The sequence below is a fragment of the Symphodus melops genome, assembly GCF_947650265.1.
Source record: "Symphodus melops genome assembly, chromosome: 1".
NCBI classification, from domain to species: Eukaryota; Metazoa; Chordata; class Actinopteri; order Labriformes; family Labridae; genus Symphodus; species Symphodus melops.
This window is the reverse complement of record NC_136691.1, coordinates 27693095-27710272: the sequence shown is the minus strand read 5'-3', so window position 1 is coordinate 27710272 and position 17178 is coordinate 27693095. Positions and strand designations below refer to the sequence as shown.

General features: G+C 43.2%; 1 protein-coding gene across 2 annotated transcripts in view; it reads left to right on the top strand.

Moving 5' to 3' along the window:
- The window catches only part of loxl2b (lysyl oxidase-like 2b), a 95493-nt gene extending 81740 nt beyond the window's left edge, over positions 1-13753 (top strand). For both annotated transcript variants that reach the window (XM_079353558.1, XM_079353557.1), the window contains exons 7-14: positions 3140-3291; positions 4421-4588; positions 7416-7581; positions 7977-8217; positions 9409-9524; positions 10770-10906; positions 10995-11106; positions 11395-13753. In XM_079353558.1, the coding sequence (XP_079209684.1) occupies positions 3140-3291; positions 4421-4588; positions 7416-7581; positions 7977-8217; positions 9409-9524; positions 10770-10906; positions 10995-11106; positions 11395-11465 (1163 nt within the window). In that variant the 3' untranslated portion in view covers positions 11466-13753. The remainder of the gene's footprint in view (positions 1-3139; positions 3292-4420; positions 4589-7415; positions 7582-7976; positions 8218-9408; positions 9525-10769; positions 10907-10994; positions 11107-11394) is intronic.
- Positions 13754-17178: the final 3425 nt, after the last annotated feature.

Here is a 17178-nt window from a genome sequence, read left to right as displayed (position 1 = left end):
CTGTGCAACATGTCGTGTTGCAATTGTTTTGTCCCAAGGTTTCGTCACATGTGGTAAATATTTCAAAGTTAAATATTTCGGCCACAAGAGTCTGTTAGTGTATGTGAGAACCCAGGAGGATATTATCAGGAGAATTCACCTCGAGCACAGGAGGGGGGGAGTGACGTTTATACTTTGTGACTGCTGCATGGTTCATGTGACCACTACGACCTCCGTGCACATAATTAAACAGCTGCATTGTTTGTTTTTTTTGCCACTATGTTGTTCTCTACTCTTTTGTTGATGTTGTCATTTTCCCAAACTACACGTAGCATTGATATAAAGGCAGATATCCTCATTAGCACGTCACATAGTGGACTATAATGGAGAGTATCCAGAGCAGTCCTCCTGAAGTGATCTAGATATTTTCGGGCATGCATTAAGAACGCCTTTTTATGATGAATGTGAACGGCGGGCTAAGTTATTGGATTAAATGTTTTATAAGTGACCGCCCTCAGAAGGTTTATTTGAATGGCATCTACTCAGATGAACTGGTTATAAATACTGGAGCACCGCAAGGTTATGTGCTATCGCCACTGTTATTCTCAATTTATTTAAACTCCATGACTGTGAATGTCAATAATGTTCAACTGTTTAAATATGCAGATGACATGGCCGTGGTTGGGCTCATATCTGGAAAAGATCCAACACACGAGGAAATGCATTTTAAACAGGTTCATTTATTGCAGGACTGGTGCCAGGCCAGTTATTTGGAAATTAATGTTGCTAAAACAAAATAACTTATTTTACAAATGAAGGGAGCTGCTAATGTCACCTCTGTTATTCTGAATAAAGAGCCTGTGGATGTTGTTGATCATTTTAAATATTTGGGTACAACCATCGAGTCCACCTTGAGCTTCAGTGCACACTCAGAGAGTGTTTTTAAGAGAGCAAACCAGCGACTGTTTTGAATCAGGAAATTGAAAAGTTTTGGTGTAAGTTCCCACATACTGGAGATGGCCTATAGAGGCCTTGTTGAAAGCATCTTGCAGTTCAATATAGCTGCTTGGTATGGTAACTTAAATGTGAGGTAAAAAACAAGTTGTCCTCTATTGTAAAGATTGCAGGGAACTCTGTGATGTGTTTCAGAGTGCGGTAGTGAGGAAGGCCAGACAGATATCTGGGGACTCCTCACACCTCCTACACTGGCAGTTTGAACTGCTGCCATCTGGTCGCAGATTCAGAGTCCCGAGGGCGAGCCGCAATATTTACAGAAGATCTTTTCTGCCACATGCTGTACGAGCTCTCAATGCCATTTAAAGAGGTCATGACTGTCCAAGTGAGCCCCTTTTAGAGGGTACAGTTATTACATCTGCTGCCCCCCCCCCCTTTTTTTTTTTTTTTTCATCGCCTGTTTGCACATCTATTTATTTATTGCTTATTGTTGTACTTTGTGGAGTGTTTTAATTTGTCCTGTGTGTTTTTTATATTTTGGAGAAGCCAAAGACAAATTTCCACCACAGTGGACAATAAAGTCATCTAATCTAATCTAATCAAATTTCTGAAAACAGGTTTCTTAATGTGTCATGTTGCCAAGAAGAGCTGCCCCCTGCTGTTATGTATGGGAACAACACTGATTGTTTAAAATGTGTCTGCAGTATCAGGATAGATCTTTTACTTTTACAACTAGTTTAGTTTATTTATCTACTTTGGACACTATTTCTGTTCAGCCTGCCGTGGCATTTAGCCCTATGTTCAAACGTATAACAGGAAAGAGACAGTTTCAGTGGAAACAGCGAAGGAGCACAGTGCTGTGTGTGTGTGTGTGTGTGTGTGTGTGTGTGTGTGTGTGTGTGTGTGTGTGTGTGTGTGTGTGTGTGTGTGTGTGTGTGTGTGTGTGTGTGTGTGTGTGTGTGTGTGTGTGTGTGTGTGTGTGTGTGTGTGTGTGTCTGACTGTGTGTGTATGTGGAGCTCCTGCAACGTAATGTGAATTAACAGACTGGGACACCAATATAACGCCATGGTGGAATCAGTATGTACGTACAAAGATGTGATGACAGCTGAGCTTAGTTAAGGCGCTGCACACGTGGCCCCCTCAACTCTCAGCGTTGCCCTCAGGCACATTTTTACATATCAATTAGATACTTGCACAAGTTGCAGCTGTAACGGGAAATTAAAAATCTAAATGAATTGAAGTCATTTGTTCTTTTAATAAGGACCATGGTTGGTGGTCTTGACTGTTTGTTTTTTTTGTTTAAAATTAGGAGTTTAACAATTGCACTGGAGTTTAAAGTATGAATCTTGGTGTCATAGATGCTTAAATGAATGCGACCAAAGTTTCCCAACAGAAGGTCCAACAACAGAGGTAGAGTGTGTGTTTGTTGAGCGTTGAGGAGGACAACCAGCTCTCTTTTATGGAATTCTTTTTAGGGGACACCTGACTGAGTACTTTCACTTATTGCCTGCTCATGCTTGGGCGTCTCAGACGGGCTAATTAACCAGCTGCATGGAGAGTTTTACAGCACGACATCCCACCCAACTAACATGCGCCACTCACACTTCTAAATTGCACAGTCAGCGTACTGTCGGTGTTATGACATGTTTTAAATTCCTGGCTCACCTGTTTTTAGGTTTCACTCTGGAAAATGTACTTTTCATCTTAAGGATTGACCCATAACAAAAAATACTAATCCAACAGGATGCTCCACGCAGGGAAGAGAGGCCGGACGGCACATTCCTGGAACATTAGACATGGAAAATGTTATGAAAAAAGGGGAATGGTCTGTTCCCAAAAAACAAAATCCGTCATGATTTCTGAGTGGCTTTTATGTAACCTCTCATTGAAAGAACAACAAGCTAAATACTGATAGCACACTACTCTTTAACATCCAACATTTTCAAGCAGATCTTAATGCATGAAAGCGCTCTCTGTTAGCGCTCAGCAGATGTCAAACAAATAAATCAGCGCTGCTCTTCAGAGCCTCGTCAGCCTTTATGCTAAGCTAAGCTACTTTGATTTGAGTTTGATGAAATGTGCAGACATGCTACGAATCTTCTCATGTAACTCTCAGCAACAAAGCAATAAATCTTACTTGCTGAAATCCTGACAGTGTTGACAGTTTCTGTGTGAAGCAGACATTTTCTTGGTCTGTGTTTGCAGGTATGGGCCCCGTGCATATGAATGAGGTGGAGTGCTCTGGCTTTGAAAAGTCCATCACAGAGTGTCTCTTCAATAAGGAGGCTCTCGGCTGCAGTCACGAGGAGGATGCCGCTGTCAGGTGTAATGTTCCTGCGATGGGCTTCCAGGAGTCGGTGAGTCTCAGCTTTCTTTCAAACACAGATGCTAAGTGGGAGGGATGTAACACTGCTGCCAATTTTGCAAAATTCAAAAGAAACTCCGAAAGAAATACCGTCGTGGACCTGTGAGAGTACGAAACCATCCGCCTTCCACGCGAGAAGTGTCGTTTGGTTTCACCCCTCTGTGGAGCAGAGAGGAGGGAAATACAGAGACCGTGATCCTTTGTGCTTTGGTCGCTGCAGACAGTGGTGTAAGTGTGGAGGGAGAACAGAGGCTCTGCGGTCGACGCTGTCTCCTACAACATCAACCTTTCATCTTTAACAGTTCTAAAATCAGAAGACTGCAGTGGAGTGACTTTCTTTGAAATCCTTTTAAGATCGGCAGAAACTCGAGTTTCTACGACATCCAGGACGTTTCTATCCCACTGAGTGTGTTTTCTAAGGCTCTTTTAGTGAACTAGTGCTATTCAGAAGTTACCATCTTGTTTTGCTCGGTTGACCAATCAGAGGCTGTGTCTGCAATCAGCTGACATGTAAGAGCCATTGAGAATTCAGAGCACCTTTAGACGTACCACACAGCCAGCTGTCAGCGCAGAAATATGGAAGATAAGTGGTTGAAATGGACTCATCTTATTCAGCCAGTTTTAGTATCAGCAGATCTTTTTTATATAAAACAGATACTCATGTCTTCTACCTGGAGGGTTTTCAAAGATCACACACTTAGTTTAAGCACAATGGCCCTCGTACATACTTAGTCAAATACGCTACAGTTTGTTTCATGTTCGACAACATGGCAGTAGCTCAGTCTGTAGAGACTTGGGTTGGGATCTGAAAGGGTCACCGGACCAAAATATGGAAGTTGGTCTGGTGGCTTGAGAGGGGCCAGACCACTTCTCGAGCACTGCCGAGGTGCTCTTGAGCAAGGCACCGAACCCCCACCCGCTCAGGAGGCACCTTTAGAGGGCAGCCACCGCTCTCTGACATCTCTCCACTGATGCATGTCCACAGGTTCTGCTTCTGCACGCGTGTGTTCAGGCCTGTGTGTGTGTCTCAGCGATCCACAGTTTCCCCCTCAGGGTTTAATAAAGTCTATCAAATTTTTAAAAAAGAAAGTGGAGCTTCTTCAATGATTTCCTTCCCACAGCTGCGTCTGCGTGGAGGGAGAAACCCCTTTGAGGGCCGTGTGGAGGTGCTGGTGCAGAAGAACGGTTCTCTGGTTTGGGGGACGGTGTGCAGTGAAGGCTGGGGGACCATGGAGGCCATGGTGGTCTGCAGACAGCTGGGCCTGGGCTTTGCCAGCAATGCTTTCCAGGTAAGAGGGCATGGATGGTTTGGAGTACAAATTAGCCTGTTCAATATCTTAAAAACATGATGTTCCCCTAGAAGTATAAAACTGAGAGCATAGATATCTGAACACAGGGCCGGTGTTTTTTGTATTTACAGTAAGATTATTTAAATTAATCATCGCTGTTAGTAAGGAGCAATCTAAAGTCTCTCCTCTTCTGTTAAGATCTTCTGTTGTCACCAGATGTTTTCCAGTATGGATCAGTAAAACAATCGACTGGGTGTTTAAAGACAGCCAGGTTGTGTTTGCTGCAGTCAACAGACTGCATTGTTTAGCTCCACCTTTCCGGGTCGGATGGATGTACTTGGCACCCCAACTGAAGGGTCCCAAAAAGTAGGACGGTACGTCATTTCAGAATCTTTCCCGGCTTCAGTCTCAAAATGTGTGCCGTACCGAGACGAAGCGAGCTGAACGGCTTTATGGAAACGTGGCTTTAGACTCTTTGTGTCACACGTAGTCTCATTTTAAAGAGTCACATTTTAAGTAGGCTGATGTGTGCTGTTTGCTTGGTTTTTCGACTGACTGTGGAGAGAAGCTGCTCCCCTCCTGCTGACACACGTGCAGCACGTTTGCTCCACATACAGGATAGATGGGAGAGGACTTTCCTTCCAGTGTATTTAAAATATGTGATCTGCGTTTTTTTCAAACTGAGCTTGTCTCTGGACAACGAAAGGCCAACTCAAACTGTACGTAATGAAACACTCCATACTGCCTAACCACAAACACCGTCTCCACACACGGAGCAGTGTGAGTGCAGAGCAGCGGGGTAAAGGTGGGTGGGTGGGGGGTCCATCACAGTGTCTCCCCCTTCACGTTTGCTCCGCAGGAAGTGTGCCGGGTTGAGCCTCCTCATTCACATATCTGTAATAAATATAACTTTAACATGAGCATTTGATTGGACAGTGAACAAAGTGAGAAACGAGGGAGAGAGAGAGAGTGGGGAATGACGTGCAGGAACAAAGCAACAGGTCGGACTTGGTTGAAGTCTAAATGGCTTCTTTGAATACTGCTCTGGTGCACAGACACAGTCTTTTATGTGTGTTAGAAAGGTTTGAGATCATCTTCAGTGAATCAGGTCCAGATTGTTACAGACCTGTGTTTGGATTATGAATCTGTCAATTTATTTTCATGTTAGTACAGATCATAGCCAATGAAATATTCTGTCTCATCAACCCTTTGATATGAGATCACTGCTTCATCGACACATTATTCTAGAGAGGGGATGCCCTCTGGTGGTCCAAGTGCAGAATTACTTTTACTCACAGCAGTGTTGTACAGCAGCACGTATCATCACAGTCAAATATTAAAGTGAGTGTGCCCTCTGATGGCTCTATTTAAAGGTGCATCAGCTGCAGACGCACTGCACCCTCCGTCTGCTGGGTCTCAAAGTCTAATCCACAAACTGATGATGTTCAAGTGAAGCAGACTGCAGCTTGGCTTCTTTGCACATCGTTTTGTTCAAATCAAAAGCCAACCCGTAGTTTAAAAAGTGTATTTACTGCTTCATATTTACTTTTAATTTGACTTCCCAGGTCATCTCTGCAGTCAGTTTTAAGTGTAAGTTTTGTGTTGCCCACTGGAGGGCAGCCTTGAGCAAAGACCAGCCATTCAGCTCACTGTGTAAACACGCTGACAGTGTTGTGTGTGTGTGAGCAGCAGTGAGGTGAGAGGGGACACAGTCTGACAGTGGACTGTCCCTTGTGTCTGTGCTGTATCCTGTAAGGACCGACTGTGACCTCGGCTGATATCTGTTTCTCCCTCGTCTGATTCATTCAGTGAGGACGTGGGCTCTCACGCCCGCCTCGTGTTATTGACACTCACAGAACTTTTTCATCCTGGTTTGTTTGGATTTGAGTGAAGTATGTTATACTTTTAATTTAGCACAGCAAAAACAATTCATTTCCTGATAGGATGCATCCAAACAGTGTACTGATCTGGACCTGTGATATGCCCTCTGAAAGACCACCAGGGTTCAGTCTGCTGAAACCCCCGACTGACAAGTCTGCACTGCATACTGAACTGTGGGGAAGACAACTTTACAGCCTGCTAAGCTCCTTGTTTGGAAATGGAAAATAATAACTATGAAACGGAGTTAACCCTGACTCTGTCCTCCAGGCCTTTTCCAGTTCAGGAAACCTTGAATAAAAAAGACCTGACACACATGCAGCAGGTGGCGGGTGTCTTCGATTCCCTGTGTCTGAAAATAAGTTACTCAGCCATGATTTCAACTTTTTACCATACCTGGTTATTTTGATTTTTTTTAAATCCTCATTGACAAATTACATTGACAAAAAGTCCTTTCCAAACCAAAGCGTAAATCCTCGGTCTGGAAACATACATCTGCACATGTGTGAGATTTAATGCTGTATTTTATTTCACCATAAAACGGATCGACAGTTTATTATTCATGTGGAATCAAATTCTATTCAAACCTTCATTTGACACTGAGGGTTCCCTCATTTCCAATGCTGTTGAGATTACAAGCAAAAAAAGGACAACAACAAACAATCAGTGAAAAACCACAGAGATCCATTAAAAACTGTTACAATTGGAGACATCGTGGCTCTTAATCAGATCTAAACTCTGAAAGAGAAGGAAGAGCTCAGAGTTTGCTGGAGGGCGTTCCATCAGTTTGGGGAAATGCAGTTTTACCAAGTTCAGTAAAAGGACTTGAAGAACAAGCCAGGTCTGTTATGTGGGGTGGAAGCTTTGAAAATATATGAAACCAGTTATTGATTTGTAGCAGAGGTCGATGGCTTAGTGACTGTGAATGGTGCTCATGTGTTGGTAACAGGAGACTTGGTACTGGCCGGGAGAGGTGAGTGCGGATGCTGTGGCGATGAGCGGAGTCCGTTGCTCTGGTACTGAGATGTCTCTGTCTCATTGTCTGCACCATGGAGCCCACCTCAACTGTCCTAAAGGAGGGGGACGCAACGCTGCTGGCGTCTCCTGCTCTGAGAGTAAGACACACACGTTTGTTACTCACGCTGAATGATTAGGAGATAATGATACACATGAGCCTCTCTACAGGCTCACTGATGTTTACACTGTAATTATTAATGTAGAGTCTTTAGTGTTTTTGCTTTCCATTGAGTTTTATTGCAACAAGTCTCTGTGTTTTCCAGCGACTTGAGCAGCTCTGCCTTGGTTGAAAGTTTTCCAAACCGAGCTCCAAGATCTCTCTTGAATCATAGGAGCGCTCAGAGCACAGACCTCTCATTTACGTGACACGTGTTCGAGCTTTTTTTTTTTGTATGTTTGGCTAATGAGAGGGAGCTATTTTTTCCATGTATCTAAATATGTTTTGTCTCTTGTCTGCTTCCCTGTGCTCTTCTCTGTCGGACTCCGTCCACAGCGGCTCCTGACCTGGTGTTGAACCCACAGGTGGTGGAGCAGACCACCTACATGGAGGACAGGCCCATGTTCATGTTGCAGTGTGCGTACGAGGAGAACTGTCTGTCGTCAAGCTCCAGCGAGGTGCCAGCCAGCTCCTACCGGCGCCTGCTGCGCTTCTCCTCTCAGATCCACAACAATGGCCAGTCTGACTTCAGGCCCAAAGCTGGCAGACACGACTGGGTGTGGCACGACTGTCACAGGTCAGTGAGGATTCAAGGGTTCTGGATTGGATACTAAAATATAAATGTTTAATTCACAGGTATTTCAAAGAATTAATTCTAATTGGCCAATTATGCAGAGCTCTTACTCATTTGTTAGGATGAGCAGACGATGGGGAGGCCGCTCTCTCCCCACAGAGTCGGATGACTAATAGGAAATTCAAAAAGAGTCATTTCCCCGGGGGCAAAAAAGCAAAAGATTTACAAACGGTTCACTATAACGTCAAAACAAAAGATTGCACATGAGGTAAATAATCTATTTTGTTAAGAATGATGAAAAGAAAATACATTTGTGGACAGACTCTAACAGTGACGAAGTACTAAATACCCCCCCCCCCCAGAGTCCATGCTAACACAGGTCACCGTTTGATGGTCACTGTAGCTTCAGTGTTTATCCAGCTCTGCATCCCTTTCTCATCCTCCTTCCATATTTCAAAAGCATCTCCAACATTTATCAGTGTTTTTTCTATCTGAAGAGAGAGACTGACCACACTCACAGTCACACCTACAAGAGATTTAGAGTCACCAATTGATCTGAGGAGCCAGTCTTTGGACTGTGGGAGGGAGCCGGAGAACCTGGAGTGAACCCAACATGCAAACTCCTCTCGCTGTGAGGCAGCGGCGCTAACCACGCCAGACTGATTCAGAAATATGACTCAGCATGACAAATGTAACGTCTAAGCATTTAGTGAAGGACTCTTTCAACTGTTGAATGCAGCGCGTTGTGTTTCAATCATTTGGACACGTAACATGAGGACACATTATTAGTAAGACTTTATATTTTCAATGAGACTTAATTTAAGGAGAGAGAGATGACTCAGACTGCAGCGTGTCTACTTTCTCCAACAGCTTTTCTTTTGAGTTCTTCTGCCCTGTAATTGACTTTGTTAGTGTAAGCATTCAGATTACAGTCAAAGTGCTGAGAAAGTCCCACATTTTTGTGGTTTACGGGGGAACACTTTCTGCACAGCTTCAGACAGCTACCGGCTTTCATCAAGTCAACCCTTCGTCATCTCGGATTTAAACGACTTCACGCAGAACGTCAGGAAAGTTTAAAAGTCATGTTGTGGATCACAGGGGATCACTGTGTGATTATCTTTTCCTGGCGCGCTGTTCAGCAGAGACAAGACCAGCATCGGCTTTAAAACTGCAACTGTGTGTTTGTGTGTACAGGCATTATCACAGCATGGAGGTGTTCACAATCTACGACCTGTTCAGCCTGAATGGAACCAAAGTGGCAGAAGGACACAAAGCTAGTTTTTGCTTGGAGGACTCAGAGTGTGATGAAGGTGAGGAGGACTACAACCTTTCAATATAATCAATCAATCTTTATTTTTATAGCACATGTTTGAGCAAAGTGCTGTACGAGCAAAAAAGCACACAATAAAAACAACAAAGTGAAAAACAATAAAGATACAATAAATGGGAATGTGAATAAACAATGTAAAAAATGTCATGTTCAGCTTGTTTTAAAGGCCGTAGCAAAGAGACGGGTGATTTGAGGTTCTCATTGGTTGGAGCGGTTCTTGTATTATCGGTCGCCTCAGATTGGAACATGGAGAGTCAACAGCTCAGACACCAGTGCATCAAGGGATTTAAAAACAAGTAATACAATCTTAAACTGGATCCTAAAGCCCACTGGAAGCCAGTGAAGAGAAGCCAGAACAGGTGTGACATGATCACGTCTCGTACTGCCGCCTTTGGATCGAGCTGCAGGCGGGGAAGCAAACGCTGATCCACACCAAAACACCAGAATTAGAAATAATAAACTCCTGTGTTTGTGGAAGCTGTCAGTCAGACAACAAGGAGCCTCGAAAGCTGATCAACCCAAAGAGATGCGTCAGCTGACTTGCAGTTCATCACATTATGGGAAACTATCCCAGTTAAATCAAAGTGTAAATGTTTGTTTCTCAGGTGGACAAAAGTACAGACGGAAATAAACAGTTGTGTTGTCTTCAGAGAGAGTAAACAAGTCACCATGAACAACTTTCTTGCATGAATGTTGTGTTTCCAGTTTGAACAGCTTCCCTGAATAAGGCCAGCTGTAAATTCATACAGCTTCAAGCTGAACACACACGAGACGACTTTAGACCTGAGTTTTCTCCCGTTCCCCTCCGTACTGTGATCGAGAGGACGATTGGAGGCTTGATGTGGTTTTGTCCAATGTGGTGACACAAGGGTTCTTTCATTGCTCTCCATCGAGTTTAAGCCATCTGTAAATATCCCTATTACTGGTTTTACTGCCTCCAAAGCAGCCAATGAGAGACTTGGAGGCGTCACCAACCAGGAGTTTCCATCTGACAACTCAACCAATCGAGCTGCTAACTGTGTAAAGCCTCACTGTCCCAGCAGGAGAGCCAGCTGACCACGTCCATCGACCTCCATACTTATTTGTTTTTTCTCTTTCGTCACGTTTGACCACGAGAGTCTCTGCTGCTGGTGCGTGGTGTCTTAGTCTGGACGAGTCGCCGAGTGGTTTCTGAGGATTATAGATAATTCCAAACTTTCCTCTTCTTGTCATTATTTAATTGCAGGTATTGAAAAGAGATATGAATGCGCCAACTTTGGAGATCAGGGTATCACTGTGGGCTGCTGGGATACCTACAGGCATGACATCGACTGCCAGTGGATCGACATCACGGAGATCAAACCTGGAGATTACATTTTCCAGGTACCGTGTCCCGTGAGGCCTCTTTCAGACCCTCAGTTTGGGGCTTTTCATCCTCAATCCTTAATATTCCCTTTAACCCTTCTCACAGATAATAATTAACCCCAACTATGAAGTACCCGAGTCAGACTACACCAACAACATCCTGAAATGCAGATGTCGATATGATGGCCATCGTGTATGGATGTACAGCTGCCACAATGGTAAGAACTAAATCTAACGCTGTGTTAATGCAGGGTTCCCAAACCCCCAATACAAGGGTTATGGAGACAGTAGACCCTCAATACAGCAGTGCTGGGGGTTTGGCTCCGTGCTCAAAGGCACCTCAGCAGTGCTTGAGAGGTAGTGTGGCGCCTCTTCAGCTACCAGACCAACATCCGTTTTGAACTCTCTCTAGTGTTGTAGTAAAGTATTTACTGTGTTGTAAAACTCCTGGTGCTCGATGTCCAACAGTAATGGCTGATCATGGTCTGTCTGTCCGTCTCTGTTAGGTGGCTCATTAAGCACTGAAAGTGAGCAGACATTCCCTGGCCTCCTCAACAACCAGGTGGCTCACAGGTAAGAACGAGGCAACCGTAGAGGCATCAGGTGACCATCACCAACCATCACTTCTCCGAGCAGGGGTGCCATCTGAAGCCCGCCAACATCTCATCCCTGATCAAAGCGTAGTTTTATTTTCTTCTTCTTCTTCTTTTTCCATCCAGCAGCTTTCTTTGACCCGTCACCCACTTTTCCCATCAGGAGAGAGACTATTTGAATTGCACTTGTCTTTCCAAAGAGAGGCAGCTACAGCCATAAAAACCCCTCCCAGCTCCCTCTCTGAGGTTCTTCCTTGTACCGTTACTTGTTCCTCTGAAATCTATCTGTTGAAGAGTTTCGTGTTGTTTTTGCACAACGAGTTGAGACAGGTACACCCCTCTATTTAAACTCAGCAATATGTTCTTGTTTGAGGCCGACAGTGATGATTGGGAGGATTTCTGGACAGACCAACAGACGTAGGCAGTCCAAATCAATAATAAATAACTGTTGTGCGTCATAAATTGGTCGCATGCAGACACTCAGCAGCAACATGAAGCTGTCACAGTATAGAAATGTCACTCCCTCTCCCATTGGCCCGAGAGGAATTCTCCGGATAATATCTCGCTGAGTTCTCATATCAGCTCACTCGGATTGGCTGCAGAAAAAATACATCTGACAGGAGAAAATGTGTCTGTTTGCGTTCACACATCCAGCTCCTCCAGTAAATATCAGGAGTTTTTCAGGAGATTACTGCACGTGTGAAAGCCCTGTTTCAGTCTGAAGAGGAGGCTGCACTAATGTCCTTGTAGGTGTTTTAAGTTTGTGGACATTGTCTTATACTCAGTTTCAAATAGTTTAGAAAGGAACAGCTATTATTAAATGACCTGACACATTGGGTAGAACCAGAACACAGCTTCTCAGTCGTGAAAAGGAACAAATAAAAAAGAAAAGAGAAGTGGATCTAAAATGTGTTCATATCCTTCTTTTTGTTGTTTTCTTTGTTTGTCCGTCAGCTTTTTATTTCTTTTCTGTTCAAACTCATTTTCAGCTCATAGACTTTATATGTTTAAGTATTTTTTGTTTGTGCGACACTAACTCTACCTTGGTCAATGTCTACCAACATGGAGAACCCTAATGCAGCCTCTAATACGTTAAATATCTCCAAAGAGTAACATGTGGTTGATCTGTGACTTTTTCTCGTGGCTGTGCTGAGCACTGAGGGGGCAGAGACCTGGAAAAGCCAAACAGGAGTTACCATAATGTATTTGCTGAGATTCACCAATGACCTCTGTTATGAAGAGTTGTAAACAGTAACGTGACAGGAGTGTGTTGTATAAATGTCTTGTGTAAAAAGATCATTAGATTTTTCACCAAAGAACCTCGCTAGCTAGGCTAATGAGTATGCCTAGCTAGCGAGGTTAATAAGTTAGTTAATAAGGCCCTGTCTCCACATGGTGTTATTTTTTATTGTGCGCTGTATGACCGATGTTGTCTCTTACTCCAATACTCTGAGAATAAAATGGGGATGCTTGCACTCCTACTTTGTCTGGACGATGAGCTCAATAATCGTGATGGTCCCACTGACCAGACACTGCGAGCAAGGACCCTGCCGATCTACTGTGTGATTGTCTGGTTGAAAAATAGCACAGCTGACATCAACACCACCATTCTGATAAGTTAAAAGATTTTCAACTGGGATTGTTTTTGACGGGCAGCCTCTCTCCTCGTTGGGTACAATAAATGAGAGACGCTAGGTGGACAACGGACTTAATGGGCTTTTTTTCTGGATTTTTCTGCTCTTCCTGCTTTTTCACTGAAGGATTCTGTGTTAAATTATAAACAAAATGCTCGGGGGGAGTCGTTTGAACAAAAATGGGGGAAAAAAGAGAATATCCGTCAGTAGCTTGGGCACTAGCATGTCTGTCGTTAGCTCACCAGGCAGCTGCAATAGTCCGCACTCTATAACTTAGAGTTTATTTTCCTCTGCATTCTGTAAGCACATTGTTCGAGTTTGAATTAAAGAACTGCAAGAAGTTCTGCAAGATATTTTGTTTCCCGAATAAGTTTAGAGTTGGATTCACTTTTTGTTGATGAGACGAAGGAGTTTAGATTTGAATCCATCATTTTTTACAGAGCACTTTCCAGGGAGATTGCGAAAAGGCTGGTCGGCTTCATCGCTCAAAAACATCGCTGTTCTTAAATTATTAAAGTGCTGTTCGACCTCTGAATGTCAAATAAAGTTACCAAAGCTCGAGGTGTCAGTTCTGATGTTAGCTCAGATGCTCTGATGTCTCACTCTGAATCATGTAGCCAAAAGGATGCGTCGACAAAGTGACCCTTAAAGATGTGTGACTGAACCAAAGTCTTCCCCTCCTCCTCCTCCTCCTCCTCTTCCTCCTCCGTTAGCTGTTCCGGCTCTTTCCTGTCACACTGTCGTGTCTTACATGGTTATAAGGAAGGAGAGGAGCTGAATGTCACCTTGTTGAGACCCAGATATGCCTTTAATTAGTGAGAGTGAGCGGTGAAAAGGGTGCACTCTGTCTAAATTGGACAGAGTTGTAGATATCTCGTCTTCTGTTTTGATAAGATAACATATTTCTGTCATGATTTTTTTACAGCTTTTTTCAGTGGAAATGAAAACAAGTCAGCTCAATAATGTGTTTGTTCTACTGTGTATAATGGTGCTATCAAACTGGTCCTCTGTTTTCTGAGGGTGTAGTACATGTTGGACATTATGTATACTAACTGTGTACTTGAACTGAGTGTAATAAACTGTGTGCTTTTTGTGTTGAGCCATAATAAAGATCTAAAGTTATGGAGCAACCACGGCTTCCTGTGAAATGTTTTCAATGAGTATTAAACTGCTCTAATGCTGCATTAAAACGTGTGACTGTGTGCGCCAGTCACTTCTTGATAGATAATAGAAATGCACTGGGTGTCTTTGAAATGTCGGCTTTGTGTTCTTCAATGACCTTTTTTCATTTAGGAGACTTTTCATGTTTCCATATGTTTTAGAAAGATATGTACTTTATTAACCCCACAATTTTACACTCTGTTGTTGAACATGCTGCACACACAGGATCCAATGGGGGGTCCCAGTCTTAGTCCAGACTGGGACTTAAACCGGCGATCCTCCGGTTTCCAACCCCAAAGTCCATGCACGCTGAGCTACTGTCTGCCCAGTTCTACAATTGTCATGTAAAACTCCAATACTGGACAGTTGATTAAGTGTTGTTTGTCAAGTCAGGGCTCAAGCCTCTCCATAGAGATGACTTGTATTCTGCTTCTAGCCTTTCTTGTAATACTTGTAGGCTCTTGTTTTATTTGTAGTGTTTGGATAGGCCTATTGGTGCGTTTCTGTCTCTGGAAATGGTTAAAACATGTAAAATAAAACCTCTTTATTATGACATTTCAAATAAACACCAGGCTCCAAAATTACCACCAAAGACAGAAGGATTTTGATCCCCTTCAAAAGGACCATGAAATGTTGAGTCACCGAGCTTTTGTGGCCAGAAACAAAACAAAAACATTTTCATTGAATAACAAAAAAAGATTCGGCACCAACGCTGAAGGTTGCACATGCAAGAAATTTTACTCTGGATCATTTTTGCGAGGTGTTTAAATGATGACGAGGCAAATAGGCGACAGTTCACAGGACACTGACGTCTATACCAGGATTCTACTATACCAACCATCCAGCTCGAGCCACAGAGGGCCTTCACACTTACAGGTAGAATACAATGTTTCCTATCCACCTGATCTTCATGTGCCTGCACTGTGAGAAGAGCCCAACACAGGTGTGGAAAGTAACCACAGCTGTGACACCGATCTGCCACACTAAAACTATAATACGAGTGGTGCACCTCCATACCAAGCAATTCATTGTTTCCTCATCCATCCAAGCCACAGGCATATCTCATTTCAAAGCATACTGGAAGAAGATGGATGTTTACAATAAAGATGATTTATGACTTCTCTATAAAGACGATGAATTGCAATTGTCATAAGTGCAGTAATTTAAAGCTAAAGCAATAAAATTCCTCAAATCTTTCTGCGGTCTTTAAATGAGTGCTTGGTTCTCTGTTTCGCTGTGAGTGTTGGAACGATGCCGGGGACATCTCAGTTTTGGGAATCTGTTTGATACAGCAAACGCTGAGAACACAAGTCCTTCATTGAGGGGACCTCACCCGGTTGATTTACAGGACAATTTATCTCCTGTAATTTCTGCTTTCAAACAGAGTACATAAGCCGTTTTCACACGTGCGCACACGAGTTGGTTGTTTACACCATAGACTGTAAAGACGGTTTTGATCTCTCACAGACTATTCCCATCTGGTGGGAGGAAGGTCAGACAAGAACGACGCAGAAGTGACAGACAAAGCAACAGAGTTAGACGCTGTTGCAATACAGTGTAAAACAAAGAAACCAGATGTGAACGATGTCAGTTGATTTATTGGCTCAATAGCTTTACAATCTTCATTAATGTAGCAAATAAGGGTAAAATCAATAACACAGCAGCCTGTTAATCAGAGTGGAGGCAAAGCAATGTGCAACCTCCCTCTTACTCAAATTAGGTCACATCTGGTTCCAATTGATGGGTGACTGCATGATGGCTCCGCCCCTTCTTCCTCAAACAGTCAATGCATTGAGTCCCTGATGGCAGCTTTTAAAAAGGGGGTGTATAATGTGTCTACATTAATCACTTTAGCTCTTATCTCACCATAATGTATCAAGCCTCTGTCCTAAAGCTAGCTGAAGAGGGAAGAGAAAAGGTGGAAAGTTTGGTCAGTTTCCTCCACAGACCTTTCAGACTGTTCACAGACAGGCCACGTCATGCAAAATACCTCTCTACTGGCTATCTATCAGAAGTCACACAACTCCCTGCAGAACCAAGAAAAGCATTTCTCTAGAGCTGCCAGCATAATCGAATCCATCAACAGTAATTCAGGTCTGACATTTAAGCATTTATCTCTTAAATTGTATGCTATTTTGTCCCTTCAGGCTCCCCGTAGATAGTTGTCCTCAGTGTCTTCCTGTAGTCAGTGAAGTCAAAGAAGGACTCTGCTGCATCTTTGAATGTCTTGTTTCACTTTAACAAACTCTCAGACAGCTCAGCTGGCGAGTCCAAACTCACTCCTCCACCTGAGGAGCCGAGATGGGACAGGTCTTTTGTGTTGTTTCTGTGCTTAAGTTCTAGGGTGCATTAAGATTGTCCCTCCCATCTCCTTTCACTATTCTCTTCGCCTTTAAAACGTCATGAGGTTAAGGAAAGGAGAGCTCACATTTCAGATGGGCGACATAATTATGCAACGATGGAGATGACAGGAGACTGCCATGGTCAAACTACATTTTTCTGAAAATTGACAACAAAAAGTTCATATAACAATAATTCCCCAGTGCATCATACCATTGACATAATCCTATTTATTGGAATTGAAATAAAAGTAATATAAGCTACCAGGCTACAAGTAACAAAAGCTCACCTTCCTGTCTACTTATAAATCAACATTCATCGAAATTAAGTACGACTGTATGAAAACTGCTCAATACTCAATAATTTAAATCACCAGTGAGCAAAAATTATTGATTCTATGAAATATACACACAGATTTTTTTCGGCATACAAATGTAGAACTGTGTGAATGAAATATCATCTGCGCCCCTTTTCGCTCATTGTTAGTTTTGGTGAACGGTCAGATGCTCGAATCGCTTTAAATGTTGCTGTTGCAAGGAATTGTGGGACGGCATTATCTCAT